General features: G+C 40.2%; 1 protein-coding gene and 1 pseudogene across 8 annotated transcripts in view; both read right to left on the reverse strand.

The window, feature by feature from the left end:
• Nucleotides 1-22,294, reverse strand: part of APH1B (aph-1 homolog B, gamma-secretase subunit) — a 140,097-nt gene that overhangs the window by 106,160 nt on the left and 11,643 nt on the right. For all 8 annotated transcript variants that reach the window (XR_009264083.1, XM_058737484.1, XM_058737482.1 and 5 more), the window contains one exon: nt 4,894-5,021. Coding sequence is in view for 7 of the 8 variants with exons in the window: in XM_058737484.1 (XP_058593467.1) it covers nt 4,894-5,021 (128 nt within the window). In the remaining variant the exon portion in view is untranslated. The remainder of the gene's footprint in view (nt 1-4,893; nt 5,022-22,294) is intronic.
• On the reverse strand, nt 5,028-7,941 carry LOC131516452 (keratin, type II cytoskeletal 8-like; annotated as a pseudogene).

Consider the following 22,294-nt stretch of genomic DNA (forward strand, 5'->3'; position numbering starts at 1 on the left):
TCTCTCTGACCCTCCCCCGTTCATCCTCTGTCTCTCTCTGTCTCAAAAAACCAAATAAACGTTAAAAAAAAAAATTAAAAAAAAAAAGAAGATGTGGTTTATATATATAATGGAACACTACTTGGCAATGAGAATGACTGAAATCTGGCCATTTGTAGCAACATGGATGGAACTGGAGAGTGTTATGCTAAGTGAAGTAAGTCAGGCAGAGAAAGACAGATACCATATGTTTTCACTCATATCTGGATCCTGAGAAACTCAACAGAAGACCAGGGAGGAGGAGAAGGGAGGGTAAAAAAGTTACAGAGAAGGAAGGAGGCAAACCATAAGACACTCTTAAATACTGAGAATAAACTGAAGGTTGATGGGGGGTGGGAGGGGAGAGGAAAGTGGGTGATGGGCATTAAGGAGCGCACCTGTTGGGATGAGCACTGGGTGTTGTATGGAAACCAATTTGAGAATAAATTTCATATAAAAAAATTTAAAAAATAAACAACTCTTACAACTCAAAAAAAAAAAAAAAAGAATGATCCAAATGGCCAATAAATATATGAAGATCTGCTTAATCTCATTAATCATTAGTGAAATGCTAATTAAGACCATAATGTGATACCACCACATACCCAGGGGGATCAGTAACAAGACAGTGCCATACCAACCACTGGTGAGGAGGTGGAGGAACTGCCACTCACAAATTAATGGGAATGTAAGTCAATACAACGACTCTGAAAAGCTGAGTGGTATGAACAGCTGACATATGCACGCCCCATGATCAGCAATTCCGCTCCTAGGCATACATCCAAAAGAAATGTACACATATATTCAAAAGAGATATATTCTAGAATGCTCAAAGCATTATAATTAGTCACAAAAGTCAAAAACTAGAGATACCATTTCTGCAGCTGAATGGATAAATCATAGTACAGTCACAAAGTAGAATACTAGAGTGCAATAAATGAGCAATATATATAGATGACTCTCACAAAGATAATGTTAAGCGAAAGAAGTCAGACACAAGAGTAAATACCGTATAGTTCTGTTTACATAAACTACCAAAAGGCAAGGCAAGCCATGGTGTTAGAAGTCAGGACCGTGGTAGGAGGCTCATGGGATCTGATGTTTCAGTTTTCATGTAGGTTCGAGTTACATAGGTTACAAGATGTACAGTTTTGATCTGTATATGTTTCTGTGTGTGTGTGTGTGTTATTTTTCTTAAGTAGGCTTCATGTCTAGCATGGAGCCCCAGAGGGGGCTTAAACTCACAACCAGGAGATCAAAACCTGAGCGGGTATCAAGAGTCAGATGTTTAACCGACTGAGCCACCAAGCACTACCCCGTTCCCCTCCCCCCTCTGCTATTCAGAGATAACTACTATTAAAATTTTGGTAGATAATCTTCCAAATTTCCCAAATTCTTTTTTATTTTAGTTTATTTTCCTGGGTTCTCTTTAATCATTAAAGAGAATATCAACTATTCAATATTCTACATTTATAGGATTGAGGATACAAACATTGACAAGATAAGATCATCCCTGATGATCAAACTCTAGTTGGAGAGAGATATACAAAAACGATATTAAATAAGATAGTGAGGCCAAGATGGGAGAGCAGCACAGCACTCAAGTTCTCAGATTCTCTCATCCCTGAAATGCAGCTAGATCAGCACCACATTATTTTGCACATCTAGGAAATTGATCTGAGGATTAACACAACAATCTGCATAACTTGAACCACAGAACTTGGCAGGTACATGGTGCGGAGAGGTGAAGTGGGGGAGAGAGAGAGAAGCTGTGGAGGGTAGGGAGCTGTTTTTGCAGAGAGAGGACAGAGGAAGGGGAGAAGCGTGCAGCACATCGTTAGAGTAAAGGAAAAGCACTCCCTCGAAAGTAGCTGCAGACTCTTAAATACAGAGAACTGAGGACTACTGGAGGGGTTTGGGATGGGGGGATGGGCTACATGGGCAAGGAGTACCAAGAAGGACACTTGCTGGGATGAGCACTGGGTGTTGTATGTATCACTGGATTCTACTCCTGAAATCATTATTGCACTATATGCTAATTTGGATGTAAATTTTTAAAAATAATAATAAATGAATAAATAGCTATATTAAATAAAACAGTGTTATCTGTGGATAAGTGTTATAACAGAGCTATGAATAAGGGCTGGTGATCGTGCTCAGTCTGGAATATGCACCTTTTCCAGGGAGGCTTCACATGGAATGAGTACTTTTCCAAACTGACTTAGGTTAGGGGGAGATGCGTCACTGCAGATAAAACAGCACGGACAAGGCACACCTACTGGGAAGCCACAATGGATTAATTTAGATGGAGCATATGATGTGAACTGTGGGGAGCAGCAGGAGGTTAAGTTCTGTACCAGTAAGGCTGATAAGAGGCTTATGTCAAACAAAGAAGTCTGGGTTTTATTCCACAGGCATCTACTACAGCTGATCATTCTCTCCTTAACACATCTGGCTTCCAGGACATCTGGCTCCTGGTTTTCTTCCAACCTCACTAGTGGCTCTTTCTCAGTCTCTTTTGCTGGCACCTTCTCTTTCCCCAGTGTCAATGTGGGAGTGTCCCAGAGCTCAGTCTTTGGATTTCTGGCCTGGATTTCTCTCCCCAACTCCGTACTTTCTCATCCAACTGCCTAATGGATATTTTCACTAGGATGTCCAATAGGCACCTCTATTTCACCTTTATAATGTGTCCAGATGAACTCCTTGATCCACCCTCACAAGCTCCCCCATCCCAGCTGATGGTAACTCCATCCTTCTAATTGTCCAGGCCCAAACCTTGGAGACATCCTTGGCTCCTCTTCTTTCACTCTATGCCTTACCCAATCTGTAAGGAAATACTGCTGGCTCTACTTTCAAAAATATATCCTCAATCTGATCATTTCTCATTATATCCACTGCTTTTTCACCCAAGTTATCACCATCCTTCTCCTGATGACTATAATCTTTCCCTGCTACAGTTCACTCTTAACACGGCCAAGTGATCTTTTAAAAATTTGAGTCAGATCATGGCCCTAACACCCTGCAACGACTCCCATTTCACTGACAGTAAATGTCAATGTCTTGCATTATCTAGATGTGGTTCTCACTTCTAACCTCTACTTCCCTCCCCACCTTCAACTCTGTGACAGTATCTATTACCTTTACCCTAGCTCACTCTGTTCTGGCCACCCTCACTTCCAAAAATACGCCAAGCAATTTCTTTGATCTTAGACTTTGCTACTGGTTGTGCAGTCCAGGATGCTCTTCCCCAGAGAGCCGCATGACCAATCTACTTCACTTCTTTGCTCAAAGGTCACCTTCACAACGAAGCCTACTCTGACCACCTAATTAAAAAATTGGACATCCTCTGCCTCCCCACACTCTGGATTCCTTTTAACTCTGCTCTACTTTCCATAGCACCTATCACGATAAAATTTCTTATTTATTATGCCTGCTGCTTGCTGCCTTTCTCTCACCACTAAACTGTAAAAGCAGGGATCTTTGTTTTGTTCACTAAACTGTTTTGTTTACCTAAAACAGTGCCTGGAACATAGAAGGTACTCAGTAAATATTTGTCAAATGAATCAATTAGCCACATGGATCCATGAAAAGGACATTTGTTTTTTCATTTAATTTCCTTTCTGATTATAGAAGTGTACATTGCAGAAAATTTGGAACATGCCAAAAACTATAAAGAAGAAAAGAATCCATTCAGAGATAAATACTATTAGTATTTTAATGCTTTCTCTTTCCAGTCTTTTTTTTTCCATGAAGATTTGGCTTCACATAGTTGCCATCACACTAACTTTAGTATCCTGCACCGCTGAAAGGTTTTAGGAAGGGGAAGCAATAAGACTGCATTTTTATCTAACTATCTATCTATCTTTTAACTATCTATCTATCTATGCCTATAACTGGTGGCCTGAACTCACGACCCAGAGATCAAGAGTCATGTGCTTTAGCAACTAAGCCAGCCAGGCACCCCTGCAAGACTTCATTTTAGATGCATCAGAGGTCAAGGAGCCCAGTATGAGAAAACTTGATATAAATTCTAAGTGGATGGAGAAGAGAGAAACATGAGGTAGGACACCATCAGAAAGAACCCTTCTAAAACTAAGAGATGAGAAATGATAAGGGTCTGGACAAGGCAGTAGTGGGGATAATTCTGATGTAAATACATGGCAAATTGCCATGAAAGTCAAACCCAAACCATTAAATATTCTTAAGAAATATAGCTAGTCAAGCTTTCTTTTTAAATTTTAGTTATTTAGAAAACTGGCATAATAATTATAATTTCAGTGAGGAGGGAATAAAATGGGCACCGTTGCTATTTATCAGAGTGAGTAGAAATGGTACAATCCTTGTGGAGAGGACTTTACCAATTTATATCAAGGGCTTTAAAAATATTTGTACCATTTAATTTCATATTTTCATTCTATGAAATCTAAACATCATACTGAAAAAATTTCATGTACAAAGATGTTCAAGACAGCATCGTAAGAAACAAAATTTTGAAATAGATGTGATCAGTTAAGCAAACTATCATGTAATTCTATGTAATGATATAAGGCTATTAAAATGTATATATGAAAAGGATTTCTAATAACATGGTACTTATTTAAGATGTGTTACATAATATAAGCCTAATGCAAGACTATTTCAGGTTTGACTATACCCATAAAAGATAGATAGATACATAGAATAAAATCTTTAATGAAATCAACCAACAAATTAAGAGTGGCTTTTGCTGTAGGAATAGATGATTTATCTATCTACCATTCACTCATTAAAGAGCTTCATCTTCCCATGAGCATGTATTTCATTGAGAGTGGAATGTACCATATGTGGACTTATGATCCAAAAAATACTGTGAGCATGGTGACAATCAATACTCACCAGGGCTGACACCAGCAGATGGGTCAGAAGAACTACAAGAAGGGCAGACCACTTTTTCTTCTCACAGCCATCAAAAAATATGATGCCCCAGAACACGTGCAACAATATGATAACCAGCGTCATGAAAGCTGAAAGACAGTTATCAATTAGTGTCCAGTCATACAGACACGGATGCCAAAGCCCAGTCACACTTGGTCATGATACAACAGGCTCTTGGGGTGCGGTACACCACCTTGAGAGTTTAATTACCACCTGCCAGAAGCAGGACTTTGACACACATTTGCTCAAATAGTAAACTGGAAAGCAACACTTTTTTTTTTTTTAATGTTTATTTTTTGAGAGACAGAGAGAGAGAGAGCGTGAGAGGGTGAGGGGCAGAGAGAGAGGGAGTCACAGGTTCCGAAGCAGGCTCCAGGCTCTGAGGTGTCAACAAAGAGCTCAATGCAGGGCTCGAGCTCACGAACCCCAAGATCACGACCTCAGCCGAAGTTGGATGCTCAACCGACTGAGCCACCCAGGCGCCCCTGGAAAGCAACATTTCTGAAAGAGGCGCCAGGTCTGCAGTAGCTTCTCATCCAGAATGTGAACCTGTTAAACCTGTTAAACCTAAAGTCAGCTTGGACCTGGCTTTCAAGGAGTATCTCTGAGGAACGCAATAAAACTAGTGTGGTATCTAATCAACTCTTCCCAAATTAGCCTTTTGCACCATCCTCAATTAAACGGAGTACATTCAGTTTACACAAGTCTCACTAAAGTGGAATTGCTCCTGTGTTCTTTCCTTTTTAAAAAGGCCAACGGAAGAATAAAAACATTAAAAATTACAACAATTATCTAAGATTCTTCTTAGGCAACCAAAACTGAATTTGATCCCAGATTTTTCTGTGGAAAAGAATGTGTTTCCTGTGCCCTGAAAATATTATTTAAAATGAACCAATTCCGCATATTCTGAAAGGTTTTTTTGGGGGGAAGAGGGGGATTGGCAGAGCCATCTGAGGCTTTATTTGGGAAAAAACTCTTGAATTGGCTTTTAGCTGGGGACATGGGCAAGAGGGGGGTACCCAGGGTGGTGGACTCCCCCTAAGGGTAGGCCAAGAACTGAGGTGAGGCTTAGGTGGGCCTCCCATTCCCAACGCTCCCCTGCACAGCTCCTTCCCCCACAGGCTCTAGGGCAGCCACGGGAGCGGGTAGGTTGGGAGGGACCACAGTGGTTGTTCACTTGGACAGGACGTCAGATGACTGGGACACCAGCTTCCCATCACGGGTCTCGATCTTCTTCACCACCACAGCCTTGGAGGAGCTGACATGGCCAGAGGAAGCAGAGCTCTGGCCAGAGCTGAAGCTGGACTGGAAGGCATAGCTGACGCCAGGGCTCATGTGGCCCCTGTAGGCTGAGACCAGCCCACCCAAGTAGCCGGTGGGAGGTCTTAGTGTGGATGCTCATGTTCTGCATCCCAGACTCCAGCCTGCTTTCCTCGCCCTCCAGCAGCTTGCAGTAGGTGGTGATCTTGATGTCCAGGGCCAGCTTGATGTTCATGAGCTCCTGGTACTCCTGCAGCTACCGGGCCATGTCCTGCTTGGCTCGTTGCAGAGCGGCCTCCAGCTCGGCCACCTTAGCATTGGCGTCCTTCACGGCTAGCTCCCCACGCTGCTTGGTATCAGCTATGGTGGCCTCCAGGGAAGTCCTCTGGTTTTTCAGGCCCTCAATCTCAGCCTGGCGTCAGTTAGTGTTCTGGTTCATCTTGGAAATCTCCGTCTTTGGGAGATGGAGGTCATCCCCATGCTTCCCGGCCAATGTCTGCAGCTGCTAGTACTTGATCTGGTACATGGTCTCAGCCTCAGCCTGGCTGCTGTTGGCGATCTCCTCATACTGGGCCTTGACCTTGGCAATGATGCCATCCAGATCCAGGGAGTGGCTGCTGCCCATGGACAGCACCACAGTCGTGTCCGAGATCTGGGACTGCAGCTCACGGATCTCCTCTTTGTACGGCTGCCTTAAGAAGTTGATCTCATCAGTCAGCCCTTCCAAGCGGGACTCCAGCTCCACCTAGTTCATGTAAGCTTCGTCCACATCCTTCTTGATGAGGACAGATTCATTCTCCATGTCTGCACGTTCTTTGATCTCCTCATATTTATTGAAGTTCTCCACCAGGCCCTGCATGTTGCCAAGCTCCACCTCCAGCTTCAGCTTCTCCTGGCCTAGGGTTTCCAGCTGCCGCCGAAGGTTGTCGATGTAACTCTCGAACGTGTTGTCCATGTTGCTGCGAGAGGTTTTCTGCTGCTGCAAGAGGTTCCACTTGGTCTCCAGAATTTTGTTCTGCTGCTCCAGATGCCGCACCTTGTCGACGAAGGAGGCAAACCTGTTGTTGAGGGTCTTGATCTGCTCCTTCCCCTGGCTGCGCACGGCCTGGATGTTGGGGTCCACCTCCAGCTTAAGAGGGTTCAGCAGGCTCTGGTTCACTGAGACAGCCGTGATGCCCCCCATACTCCCGGGCCTGCCGTAGCCCCCAACTACACTCATGCTGCTGCCCAGGCCACGCTGGAAGCTGCTGCCGCTTTCCACCCAGGACAGGGCAGAGCTGATGCGGGAGCCAGGCGCATGAGTGAAGGAGAGGCTGCTGAAAGCCCGGGGGCCGGAGGAGGACACCTTGTAGGACTTCTGGGTCACCCTGATAGACATGGTGGAGGCCAGTGTGGAAGTTGGAGTGGAGGCAGGTAGGCTGAACCTGCCTGAGGTTCGAGAAGGAGCCAAGAAGCTGCTTCTAGGGTCTATTCTGAAAGTTTTAATATGAAGAAAAAAAAGCATATCGATTTCCCCTTTCAGCCACATAATAAGATACCATTAACACCCACCAGTCTGGCAAAAATTCAAGTCTGACAATTCGCTTTCACATTGCTGATAGGAAAACAATCTAGCATTACCTAGTAAAATTGAAAGTATGTACTCTCTATTTCACTCCAACAATTCCACAGTTAGATATATACTCTGAAGCAGTTAGTTCTTGGATCAATAGATCATTAGTACCTGAGATGTTGTTAGAAATGCACATTCTTGGGGCGCCTGGGTGGCTCAGTCGGTTAAGCGTCCGACTTCGGCTTAGGTCACGATCTCACAGTCTTGTGAGTTCGAGCCCCGCGTCAGGCTCTGGGCTGATGGCTCGGAGCCTGGAGCCTGCTTCCGATTCTGTGTCTCCCTCTCTCTCTGCCCCTCCCCCATTCATGCTCTGTCTCTCTCTGTCTCAAAAATAAATAAAAAAGTTAAAAAAAAAATTAAAAAAAAAAAAAAAAAAAAAAGAAATGCACATTCTTGGGACTTACCCCAGACTTCCTGAATCAATGAGCCTTGCAACCTGTGTTTAAACAGCCCTTCAGGTGGTTCTGATGTATGCTCAAATGTGAGAACCACTACCCTGGAAAACTCTAATATATGTGCACCAAGTGACATATACAAGAATATTTATACTATCATTGTTTATATTAACAAAAAATTTCCATCATTATCAGAATGGATAAACTGTGGTGTATTCACACAATGGAATACTATATGCTCTATAATATAAATGATCTCAATAATATAATGCTAGTGGGGACAAAAGTATATTGTGGAACACCAACCACTATTTATACAAAGTTAAAAACATCCAAAAACTATATTAAAAGGACAAAACTGTTATACATTAAAAGGATATAATTGTTGTGATTAGAAGAAGGCAAGTTTTAATTTTTTTTTAATGTTTGTTTACTTTACAGAGAGGGAGAGAGACAGAGCATGAGCAGGGGAGGGGCAGAGAGAGAGTGAGACACAGATCCAAAGTAGGCTCCAGGCTCTGAGCTGTCAGCATAGAGCCTGACACAGGGATTGAACCCACAAGCTGTGAGATCACGACCTGAGCCTAAGTTGGGAGCTTAACCAAGTGAGCCGTCTAGGCTCCCCTAGAAGGCAAGTTTTTATATATAATGACATCATTTAGTGAAACGCTGACAAATACTTGAAAGTAGAGGAGGAGTTTTAAAATATGTACCTTTGGGATGATGGCAACATTTCACCACATCCAAATCTTACTTTTACTTGAGATCTAGCTTGATGCCATCTCCTTGGTGAATTCTTTAGGACACCTAATCTTCATTTTTAAAAAACACTGAGCACACATTTACTGAGCACCTGGATAGTCTGGCCTAAAGATTCTGTATAGGAGCTCAGGAGTCACACAATCCTGAGATGGAATGCGAGCTCCACAGTATGGCTTTGGCCAGATTATTTAACCTCCCTCCCCTTCTGTTTCCTTTATTTCAGAAATGGGGCCAATAATACCTCATAGGGCTGTTCCAGGGAAGAACAGTGCTTTAATATAAACCACAGCTTTTCAATAAATGATACTACCATCTGCTACCGTCTCCAGGTTCAAAGATGAGTAGGGCAGAGCCTTTAATGAGTTGTACTGTCAGGTGGGAAAGAAAGCGAGGCAAAGCAGCAAGCGGTTACCACATTTATCCAAGTTTCCTAGGTACCGGGCTATGTTTTAAAATGCACTCTTCTTCACCCTTGGACATTTCTTCCTCTGACCTGGTATTACTTTTGCATTTGTCTTCTTCCTCCCCATACTTATTCAATGTCCATTATGGGCAGGCACTGTTCCAGGCACTGGGGCTATCACGGTGCACAAAACACAATCCCATGGGACTCTGCCTCATCCTTTCAGTTTCCTGTTTTATTAACAGTATCCAAAGGGGACCTCTCGGACATTTGTGAAAACACTGCATATGCTTACCTGACTGCTTATTTACTCGGCTGGCATTAATTTCTGGCTGGCTTCCATGTCATCACAAGCCTTTCCTATTACAATGTGCTCTTTAGAATACTGCGATTCATTGTTTATTCCCTCTGCAACTGGTTAGAGGTCCAAGAGAAATGGAGACCTGAGTATCCTGCCATGTACATGTAGCTAGAGGGACATACATACTATGTTGATGCTTGTCTCTAGTAAACAGAATTCCAACTAAAGGATTTGCTATTCTAGGATATTATCTTTTCATTAGTAAAACTTTCTCATTTCATGTTCCTAACTATAAAATTCAACAATTCCTTCAATGAATCTAACCCTAAGTGTGCTTTGTTCTAATATTCTTAAAAATAGAAAAAAAAAAACTTCTCTAACTTAATCATATAAATTTCACAACTTCTTTATAATACAGACTGATAAAAGGAAGTTCTAGAATTTCTAGTGTTTTGGAACATTAATCAGAAACCTGATTAACATTCTAACGAATTTTGTACATCTGTTTGTGAAACCGTAGCTGCTAGTTTGATAATGGACTTCCTCTTCCAAATATCTTTTAAGTCAAATTCCCTTGGTAAAGAATGCTTTAATCTAACCCATTTTTAAGCCAAATGTTTCAGTGTTATCTTTAAGAGGCCACATTTACTATTTGGCTCTTTTGTTCTTCCTGAATATACTCTAAATGTTTCAGCACACAGATTCACAAATATCCTCATTTTCATGCTTGTCCCTCTCTCCCTTATTCCTGTATCTGCTTTTCTGTCCCTGCAAAGATAGCAGCTTAAAGTAGCGACTGATTCTAATACTAGATCCTACCAGCACAGACACTGCTATCATCTGGCTTCCCTCGACAACTTCAGAGTATCTCCAACTATGCCAGAGAGAGCCAAAGGCTGCTGCTGGGTGGTGGCAGCAACAGGCAGAGGAGGACTTAGCAAAGCCAAGGGTTAGCCTCAACTGCCTAGAGACAGAATGTAGTTACTAATGAGCTTCTGGCTTCCTTCTCTAAGTAAGAAAAGAGTCTGGGGTGTCAAGGTTCTGTGAAGTGAGGGACTGTTCTCCATCCCTCTTGGTTGCAGAAACTCTCTGGATTCTTGAGCAATCTCCATTGACCTAGCCAAAGTAGAAGTCAAGCCACAGAACTAAATATTTTTGAAAATGCTTTTCCTATAAGAGTGATTTAACTTAAAATTTAGCGTTAAAAAACATGACATTCCTGTGACCTAATTATAATAATATAGAAATATATACATTGATCAAATAACATTCTCCAAGATTTAAAAAAGACATTGAAAACTATCTTATATTACATAGCAATAAGAAAGGGGTAGTACTATCCCTTAATACAGATCATAAAAGAGATGTTCTGAAAGCAATCTGAATTAACTACTGGTGTTTAAACAGCATTTATCATTTCATATTTACAAAAATGCTTCTGAAATATTCTCATGAACTGAACAGACTGTCAAAGATATGATTTTGTTTAAAGTCTCCCTAACACATGTTAAAAAATGATGAAATCCTCTCTTCAGATTAGTTCATCAGAGTGGGGAGTCAGCATTGGGAAACTTCTTACATGTTTTATGAACTAATCTCTTTGCAATGAAAAAGTAAATCCCACAGGGTACACTTCAAATCCAGTCTAGAAGCTTACTTCATTAAAGCAGTCACGGTGGGAAAGTTTCTTCTCCAACTGAACCCAAATCTGCCTTCTAACTCAGTGATTCACAAGTGAGGCAATTTTGCCCCCAGAGAGCATTTGTCAATATCTGTAGACATTTTTGGGTGCCACAACTGGGGGTGGGGTACTTTTGGCATTTAGTAGACAGAGGCCAGGGATGCTGTTGAACACCCTACAATACACAAGACAGCCCTCCATCTCCCACTAACGAAGAATTATCTGACCCCAAATGTCAATAGTGCCATTAAGAAACTCTGCTCCAAATGCTGCTTGTTGATCCTAGGAAGGCTTTTTGAAGAAGAATGAGTCAACTCTTTTATTTCCCATATGTAGCACACTTAAAAAAAACTGAAACTCTACTACTCAGCTATTGTCACAAAAATGCTGGATAACTATGCCAAAAGTTATTGGCTACAGCTGCCACTGGGAGCATGAGTGGCCTAAGGCAGTGTTCATGGGAACCTAGGGTACAACTCCCTAATGGGAAACCCATCCTCTGGCAGTGGGCCGGGAGTGTGGGTTCTCGGGATTCTACTGCTTTGTATTAATGCTGTGTTGGCTTTACGACATTAACTAGGGCCTTTCCATGTTTGTCTCTGGCCTGGAATAGTTTCAGCACCATCAGATTTACCTTTTTTTTTTTTAAGTTGTTTGTTTGTTTATTTATTTATTTATTTTGAGAGAGACAGAGAGTGAGCAAGCAGGGAAAGGGCAGAGAAAGAGACAGAATCCCAAGCAGGCTCCACACTGTCAGTGCAGAGCCCAACATGGGGTTTGAGCTCACAAACCATGAGATCATGACCTGAGCCTAAATCAAGAGTCAGACACTTAACTGACTGAGCCACTTAGGCATCCCAAGATTTACCTTTAAGTGTTTGCTCCAAACCAGTTCTCAAACCGTTCATTCCTAATGCTATATATAAAGCAAAACTAAGCACAAAAGAACTTGGATGGATATTTAAATGAAAGTTGGAGATAAAATGTGTAGTTGGCCAAAAGAACTTGGATGGAGATTTAAATGAAAGTTGGAGGTAAGATGTGTAGCTGGACTGGATGTGAGTTATAAGAAAAAAGGAAAAATTGTGCCAAGAAAGGAATTGTGCCAAGGTTTTTGCCTGAGCAAGAGGAAGGATGGAAGGGCATCAATTGAAATGAGGAAGACTTCTTAAGAACATCACTTTAAAGATGTTGTTGCACTGTTTTCTGTCCTCCAGAATTACTGATGAGAAGTCAGATTTTCAAATCATTGTTCCATTCAATGTAAGAAGAAAAAAATCCCCCAAAGATGGAAAAATCAACATCTGAAACTGGGAATTCAATCTCAAGATTGATATATTCAAGTAAAGGGGCACCTGGGTGGCTCAGTCTAAGCATCTGACTTCGGTTCAGATCATGATCTCGCCGTTTCCGAGTTCAAGCCCCGTATCAGGGTCTGTGCTGACAGCTCAGAGCCTGGAGCCTGTTTCAGATTCTGTGTCTCCCTCTCCCTCTCTGTACCTGCCCACTCACGCTCGCTCACTCTCTCTCTCTCAAAAATAAAAAACATTAAAAAGTTGAAAAAAATATTCAATATTCAAAGTTAATATTTGAGTAAACCTTTGTAAATCAAAATCTTTGTATATCAAAATATTTTTTGATATTTTGATGAAATAAAATATATCTTCTTTGGTGAAGAACTGCAGAATAATGAAAAAGCTGATAAAATCAAATAGACCTATCCCTTAAAATAAACCTCAAGGTTGATTAATTCCTTAAAAAAGAACCACAAAGATTTCTAAACATTTATGCATAAAATACAAAAAGTCTGGTTCCAGGAAATTTGGCTAAGACTTGCTCCAGTAATAGCACTCAGAGTACTGAGGAAAACCTCAGAGTACACCAGTGAAACATATTACAATATGAAAGATTTCCCCAGAAATGATGCAATGCAGCGGCCCTGATGTGAACATTCTAGTTCTCTTTAGAAGAACCATGGAGAGGCAGGGGAGCAAACTGGCACCACTGATCCCAGAAGTGAAGAGCATCCTTGGTGACGAGAAGTAGGCAAAGAACAGATCAGCAAATGCCAGGACTCCCAGAACATGCTCCCAACACAGCAACAGGGCTCACAGGATCACGCTGAGGTGACTGAGAAAGGCCAGACTGGTCAATAAAGCTGGAAACAGGGTGGGTTCCCCCCCCCGCTTTCAAACTTGTAAATAGTGAGGTAGTGGAAAAAATATATGTCCCTATGGGACTGAAGGAAAAAAAGATACTATGTCAGATGATATTCCAAAAATGTTACTTTTATCCAGCGCAAATCATCTGCAGAGTAATATCCTGCTCATCACTGCTATGAAAAAATTCTCTGGGAATTTCTCTAGGAAGAAAAAGAAACTAAACACAAAAACACCAAAAATTAAAGGCAGTAGTGGATGAAGAAAATAAGGACTTATTCACATGCAAAGAAGAAGAAACATGGCCTGAAAAAAAATGAGCAGCAGAAGCCAGTAGACTGCCTCAGCTGCATAGGGGTCAGCAGGGGCCAGCCACTCAGCCATGTGACAGAAAAGACATCAGTGTCTCAGAAAGTAGCCTGGAACATATCTGAAAGAGCCACCAAGTCTTAGAGCCACAGCCTGCGTCGTTCTTTTCAGCCAAACTGTGAAGCAGCCTCCTGAGCTGCCTGTTTGCACACTGCCTGAAGACGGCTGTCAGTGCTCTGCATCCATGATAACGTATCACAAGCTGCTAGTCTCTAACAAGCCAAGGACATTCCAACAGTAGAGTTTCCCATTCTCTGTTACATGGACAGCTTGAAGGAAAGACTATTATGCTACTGATATAATGAAAACATAACGAAAAAATATATGTGATGACAACACTGATGACATATTACTGCATCATAAGCAGTGGCAGATAGCTCTGATAATTCTAAGAAATTAAGATTCTAATACATTCAGAAAAGAGTAGGAATTGCAGATTAATCTCCATTGTTAAAAACTTTCTCTGTATCATTAATAGATGTTAATCTATTAGTCTACCACTTTGTAATTGGTAAGACAGTCATTTGAGATAATGTTGCTTACAAAGAGCTTTCATTTAAAAGTCTAAACACCTGGGGCATCCGGGTGGCTGAGTTGGTTAAGCGTCCGACTTCAGATCAGGTCATGATCTCACAGTTTATGAGTTTGAGCCCCACATCGGGCTCTGTGCTGACAGCTCGGAACCTGGAGCCTGCTTCAGATTTGTGTCTACCTCTCTCTGTTCCTCCCCTGTTCACGCTCTCTCTCTCTCTCAAAAATAAACAAACATTAACAAAAATAATAAAAGTCTAAACATGTAACAAACTGACATATTATAAGGATTATACTTAAAATATTATAGGAAAAAAAGGAAACTCACTGGGTTATAAGAGTCATGTTCATTGGTCTAAAGGTCTCACTGACTGTGCTCTGGCTGATTAAGGTTGGGCTCAGCCGGGCAGCACTGCTACAGGCTGCTACAGCTGCATGCAAGTCTATGCGGGACACGTTCTCATGGCACATGACCAGAGTCCAAAGAGGCAGGCCCAACCATAAAGTGCTTTTTTGGCCTCTGACTTACCTTACATCCACTAATTAACCAACTCAAGTCACATTACTGCGTGTAACCTCAAGCGCAGAGAAGTACATCCTGGCCACGACAGGCCATGCAAGGATGTGGATGCGTAATTCTATAATGGGAATGACAAATTGGGACAAATATCGAATCTCCTGTGTTCCTCTTACTTTTATTTTCCTTCAGGCTCAACATTCCTCTTCCTTCAATCAGTCCCCATTGGACACAGCTTCTAGGTCTTTCACCATACTCATGATGTTCTTCTGTACCAATTTTAGTTCTTTGGTATTCCTGTTAAATCACAATGCTCAGAACTGAACATGATGATCTGACCTGTGCTGATTTCTCCTAGTGAGTGGGTACAAAGTTTAAGACCTTACCTAGATAGGAGCACTGCCAAGAAAATATAAATGAAATGATTTGGGGAAGTTTTAAAAATAAAATATTAGCTGAGTAATATTTTAAATATTAAATTTAAATATTTAATATATTAATTTAAATAATTTAAATTTTTTAAATTTAAATTTAATATTTTAAACCTTCTTACTGAGTACCAGTTAAAGACATTTTTCTTCTAAAGCATGAGACACAATTCAGAGTAATAAACCCAGATTCCACATAAACTAGAGAAATTATCCTCCAAATCCTGTTTTTTAATTTCAAGAACCAAATTCTCTACCCTGATAAGAACGACTTTTCTACCTTTATGCCATTTTACAGTTTATTCAATTATTTACTCTCTAAATTTTCATTTAATTCATTACAACTCGGAGCTAGGCATCATTTTTGTTCTTCTTGAAATATGAGGAAATTTTGTTTGGGGGATGGGAGGGGGGAAGGGTGGGTGATGGGTACTGAGGAGGGCACCTGTTGGGATGAGCACTGGGTGTTGTATGGAAACCAATTAGACAATAAATTTCATATTTATTTATTTTTTTTTAATTTTTTTTAAATGTTTATTTATTTTTGAGACACAGAGAGACAGAGCATGAACGGGGGAGGGGCAGAGAGAGAGGGAGACACAGAACCAGAAACAGGCTCCAGGCTCTGAGCCATCAGCCCAGAGCCCGACGCGGGGCTCGAACTCACGGACCGTGAGATCGTGACCTGAGCTGAAGTCGGACGCTTAACCAACTGAGCCACCCAGGCGCCCCATAAATTTCATATTTAAAATAAATAAATAAAAGCCAAATATAAAAGAAAAAAAAAAGAAAGATGAGGAAATTGAGGGTTAGACAGAAGTCTAGTACTTCCTTTACCCAATGAACAATGTCTTTCTTACCTCCAGGACAGTAGGGAAAAGACCTCTTCCCTCCACCTGGTACATTCTTCCCTGACAACCTCCTTCTTTTGCCTGCCTAGCTATTATTCATCTTTCAGTTTCTACTCAAATAGCACTTTCTCCATAAGCTGTGCCCAGCTTTCATTTTTTCCATCAATATTTGAGAAATAAAGGACTCCACGAGGTGCTGGTGTGAACAAAACAGACATAGTCCTTGCGCTTAAAAGGCTTTGCATCCAGCTGGAGAGAAAGACATAAATAACTACACACTTGACCACTTAATAACAACTGCAGAAAGTACTAAAAAGGCAAGCACAAGGTCAACTGAGCATGGGTCAGGGCTTGACTTTTGTGTGCTCATGGCTCTTCCTCATCATAACATTTATCACACTTTACTATAATCAGCTGTTTGTCTTCATCCCCCACTAAGAGTGGAAGGCACAGACACCAATTAAGCTGTATTTTCATAGCTTGGTATAACTTCTGTTTGATAAAAATACTTAATATTCCTGTGTGGAATGAGTGATTAAATGATCGAATGGACTTGCCCAAAATACTAAATTAATGAGCCAGAAAAAGACTTGAACTTAGGACTCCAATTTCCATATTTTTGCCTCTATAGAGCATTACTAAGATGGTAATGACTCTAATAAAATTTAATGCTCGCCTGCTACACAACTATAAATAAAAATAATTAACTTAGAAATACATATCATTTATAAACTATGCCTACTTGTAACACAAAAATTTATGTACAGACAGGTATTATATACAGTGTATCTCTGACACTAACATAGTGACCCCATAGGCCCTATTCTGATTACTACTTAGGCATGTGTAATGACATATGTTAAACTAACATATAAACTTACAGATTTAACTAACAAATTAAAAATGAGCTCATGGCAGGGTGCCTGCGTGGCTCAGTCAGTTAAAAAACTGACTCTTGGTTTTGGCTCAGGTCATGATCTCATGTTCGTGGCACTGAGCTCCATGCTCAGTGCGGAGCCCGTTGGGGATTCTCTCTCTCCCTCTGTCTCTGCCCATCTCCCGCTCGCACATGTTCTCATTCTCTTTCAAAAATAAATAAACTTAAAAAAAATGAGCTTATGCCTAAATAAGTGGTTACGATAGCAATTATAAATAACATATACAACAAACACAAAATATATACAAATCTGAGGTTATTATTTTAAAATGCAAAGAATTATCCCTAGGTATTTTATGCTTCTTGGTGCAATTGTGAATGGGATCAGTTTCTTTGTCTTTCTGTTGCTTCATTATTAGTGTATAAGAATGCAACTGATTTCTGTACATTGATTTTGTATCCTGCAACTTTGCTAAATTCATGTATCAGTTCTAGCAGACTTGTGGTGGAGTCTATCTGGAAAACAGTGTGGAGGTTCCCCAAAAAATTAAAAATAGACCTACCCTATGACCCAGCAACAGCACTGCTAGGAATTTACCCAAGGGATACAGGAGTACTGATGCATAGGGGTACTTGTACCCCAATGTTTATAGCAGCACTCTCAACAATAGCCAAATTATGGAAAGAGCCTAAATGTCCATCAGCTGATGAATGGATAAAAAAAATTGTGGTTTATATACACAATGGAGTACTACATGGCAATGAGAAAGAATGAAATATGGCCTTTTGTAGCAACATGGATGGAACTGGAGAGTGTTATTATGCTAAGTGAAATAAGCCATACAGAGAAAGACAGATACCATATGGTTTCACTCTTATGTGGATCCTGAGAAACTTAACAGAAACCCATGGGGGAGGGGAAGGAGAAAAAAAAAAAAAAAAAAGAGGTTAGAGTGGAAGAGAGCCAAAGCATAAGAGACTCTTAAAAACTGAGAACAAACTGAGGGTTGATGGGGGTGGGAGGGAGGGGAGGGTGGGTGATGGGTATTGAGGAGGGCACCTTTTGGGATGAGCACTGGGTGTTGTATGGAAACCAATTTGACAATAAACTTCATATATTGAAAAAAAATGCAATGAAAATGTCTTCAATGAATAATTCAGAGTTTATGTTCCAAATAATGATGCTATAACAAATAAGAAACTCTTGCATATAATAAAATGACAGCTGTTCTTTATTTCTATAGGTCATATTCACAGCATGATCAACCTGCCATCCTAACAGCCAGAGACATTAAAATACTTCATTTTCTTTGGAATATTGCATTTTCTCTTGCATTTATAGAAATTGCAAATACAATCCCCAAACTGCTAGCACATCTTTCTTTCACTTTCTTCCAAAAGAATCATCTTCAGCTAGTCTTATGAAAGGGAATTAGCACCATCTAGCGAAAGAAGCTGGCAGAAAAAGAAATTCCATTAGGAGAATGCTACGTGAACCAAACTGCTTAGGTAGCAGTATAATAGGCCAATTTCAGAAAATACAGAAAAACGTAGCAGTAATACTCCCTCCTGATTATGTTTTGTTCATTTATACTAGACTCTAACAGACTTTAGCTATTAACATTACATTTATTCTAAAAACCTAATGTTCATTATAATTCCTTTAAAAAACTGCCGGAAATGCCGTAATTATGGAATGCTTACGATGAAGAAAATTAGATTTGTTGGAGGTGCCTCTAAATAAGTCCAACCCATGAACTTGTAGCCAGATGTAATGGGCCCTGACTTAATCCCTGGAAAGAAGAGACCTTAGCAAGTCATGCATTTTTGTATAAAGAAGATCAGTTTGGTGGCTGCCTGCATATAGGACAGATTCATATGAAATGTGTGCTGAGGAAAGACTAAGCAGTTGGGAGTTGATGGTAGTAATCTAGACAGGAGATACCAAGGCCTGGACTAAAATGAAGAACAAGAGTCTACTGGGTTTGGGGATCACTAAAACAGTCAGGATGACTAAATTACCTCAGCAGCTTAATTTGTTTTTATTTAAATTTCAGTTAACATACAGTGCAATCATAGTTTCAGGAGAATTCAGGGATTCATCACTTACATACAACACCGAATGCTCATCACAAGTGCCCTCCTTAGTACCCATCACCCATCTAGCCCATCTCCCACCCACCTCTCAGGAAACCCTCAGTTTGTTCTCTATTGTTAAGAGTCCCTTGTGGTTTGTTTCCCTCTCTCCTCTCTTTTCCTCCTTCCCATATGTTCATCTGTTTTGTTTCTTAAATTCCACATATGAGTGAAATATATGGTATTTGTCTTTCTCTAACTTACTTCGCTTAGCACAATATATTCTAGCTCCATCCACATTGCTGCAAATGGCAAGATTTCATTCTTTTTGATGGCTGAGTAATATTCCTCTGTGTAAGGAATGTGGGCTCTCTCCATAGTTTGGCTATTGTTGTTAATGCTGCTATAACACTGGGGTGCATGTGCTACATTCAATCTGTATTTTTATATCCTTTGGGTAAATACCTAGTGGTGTGATTGCTGGATTGTAGGGTAGTTCTATTTTTAGTTTTTTGAGGAACCTCCATACCTGTGGCAGTTTTTAAAATTTGGGCATACCTTCCAATATCTGGTTCTACTGCTACCTTAAATTGTATTAAAACAGTTATTCCTTTTTTTTTTTTTTTTTTAGTCTCATTTTCTCTGCCAGAGGGTAAGATCCTTGAGGACAGAAATTCCTTTAGTATAAGATGTTAAATATTTTTTTTAATGTTTATTTATTTTGAGGGGGGAGGGGCAGAAAGAGGAGAGAGAGAATCCCAAACAGGCTCTGTGCTGTCAATGCAAAGCCCAATACGGGGCTCATTCCACGAACCATGAGATCATGACCTGAGCTGAAACCAAGAATTCAACACTTAACCAACAGAGCCATCCAGGCACCCCATAAGACGTTAAATAATTTTTAATTAATAGAACGTGTTTATGGGGGACACTTATTTTAATGATATAACTTGTGGAGAAAAAAATACAATGGAATTTTCTTAAAACTATTTTTAAAAGATTCTTCTTGAACATTTAAGATAAATTTTATATTATGTACATTATCAACTCTAAATGTATGATCATGGCAGCATGACGACAATTTTTACCTGGTGGATGAAAAAGCAATTTGAAATGAGGTGGTCCTTTTATACTGTATCTTTGAATAAAAAGGTCAACTCATCTCAACAAGATACTACGAAATCAAATCGAGTAGTACATTAAAAGATTTATTCACCACAATCAACTGGGATTTATTCCTGGGCTGCAAGCGTGGCTCAATATTTGCAAACCAATGTGATACATCACATTAATAAAAGGATAAGAACCATATGATCTATCTTGTCAACAGATGCAGAAAAAGCATGTGACAAAATATAGCATCCATTCTTGATAAAAACCCTCAACAAGGTAGGGATATACAGAACATATGTCAACATCATAAGATCATATACAAAAAACCCACAGCTAATATCCTCAACGGGGAAAAACTGAGAGTTTTTCCTCTATGGTCATGAATAAGACAGGGATGTCCACTTTCACCAACACTATTTAACATAGTATTGGAAGTCTCAGCCTCAGCCAAAAGAAATGAAAGGCATCCAAATTGGCAAGGAAGAAGGCAAACTTGCAGATGACTTGATACTCTGTAGAAATCCTGAAAGATCCTACCAAAAAACTGCTACAACTAATAAATGAATTCAGCAAAGTTGCAGATATAACATCCACGTAAAGAAATCTGTTGCATTTCTATACACCAACAATGAAGCAGCAGAAAAAGATATCAAAGAAACAATCCCATTTGCAGTTGCACCAAAAACCATAAGATAACTAAGAATAAACTAACCAAAGAGGTAAAGTATCTGTACTCTGTAAACTATAGAACACTTATGAAAGAAACTGAAGAGAATACAAAGAAATGGAAAAACATTCCATGCTTATGGATCGGAAGAACAAACATTTTTAAAATGTCTATACTACACCAAAACAATCTACACATTAAATGCAATCCCTATCAAAATACCACAAGCATTTTTCAGAGCTAGAACAAACAATCCTAAAATTTGTATGGAACCACAAAGACCCTGAATAGCCAAAGTAATCCTGAAAAAGAAAAGCAAAGCTGGAGGCATCACGATTTTGGACTTCAAGCTATGCTACAAAGCTGTAGTCATCAAGACAGCATGGCACTGGCACAAAAACACACACACACAGATCAGTGGAACAGAAGAGAAAACCCAGAAATGGACCACAACTATATGGGCAATTAATCTTCAACAAAGCAGGAAATAATATCCAATGGAGAGAAGACAGTCTCTTCAACAAATAATGTTGCAAAAACTAGACAGCAACATGAAGAATGAAACTGGACCAGTTTCTTATACCATACACAAAAATTCAAAACGGATAAAAGACCTACATGTAAGACAGGAAACCATCAAAACCCTAGAGGAGAACACAGGCAACAACCCCTCTGACCCACTTTTTATGAGACATGTCATCCGAGGCAAGGGAAACAAAAGCAAAAATGAACTATTGGGACCTCATCAAGATAAAAAGCTTCTGCACAGCCAAGGAAACAATCAAAACTAAAAGGCAACCAACGCAGTAGGAAAGGATAGATATTTGCAAATGACATATCTGATAAAGGGTTAGTATCCAAAATCTATAAAGAACTTATCAAATTCAATATTCAAAAAAAACAAATAATCCAGTTAAGAAATGGGCAGAAGACATGAATAGACATTTTTCCAAAGAAGGCAGCCAGATGGCTAACAGACACATGAAAAGATGCTCAACATTACTCACCATCAGGGAAATACAAATCAAAACCATGATGAGATACCACCTCACACTCGTGAGAATGGCTAAAATTAACAATACAAGAAACAACAGATATTGATGAGAATGTGGAGAAAGGGGAACAAACCTTCCAGCACTGTTGGTAGGAATGCAAACTGTTGCAGCCACTCTGGAAAACAGTGTGGAGGTTCCTCAAAAAATTAACAATAGATCCACCCTATGACCCAGCAATAGCACTGCTAGGAATTTACCCAAGGGATACAAGAGTGCTGATGCATAGGGGAACTTGTACCCCAATGTTTATAGCAGCACTTTCAACAATAGCCAAATTATGGAAAGAGCCTAAATGTCCATCAACT

Source organism: Neofelis nebulosa, chromosome 7, assembly GCF_028018385.1.
Source record: "Neofelis nebulosa isolate mNeoNeb1 chromosome 7, mNeoNeb1.pri, whole genome shotgun sequence".
Classification (NCBI taxonomy): Eukaryota; Metazoa; Chordata; class Mammalia; order Carnivora; family Felidae; genus Neofelis; species Neofelis nebulosa.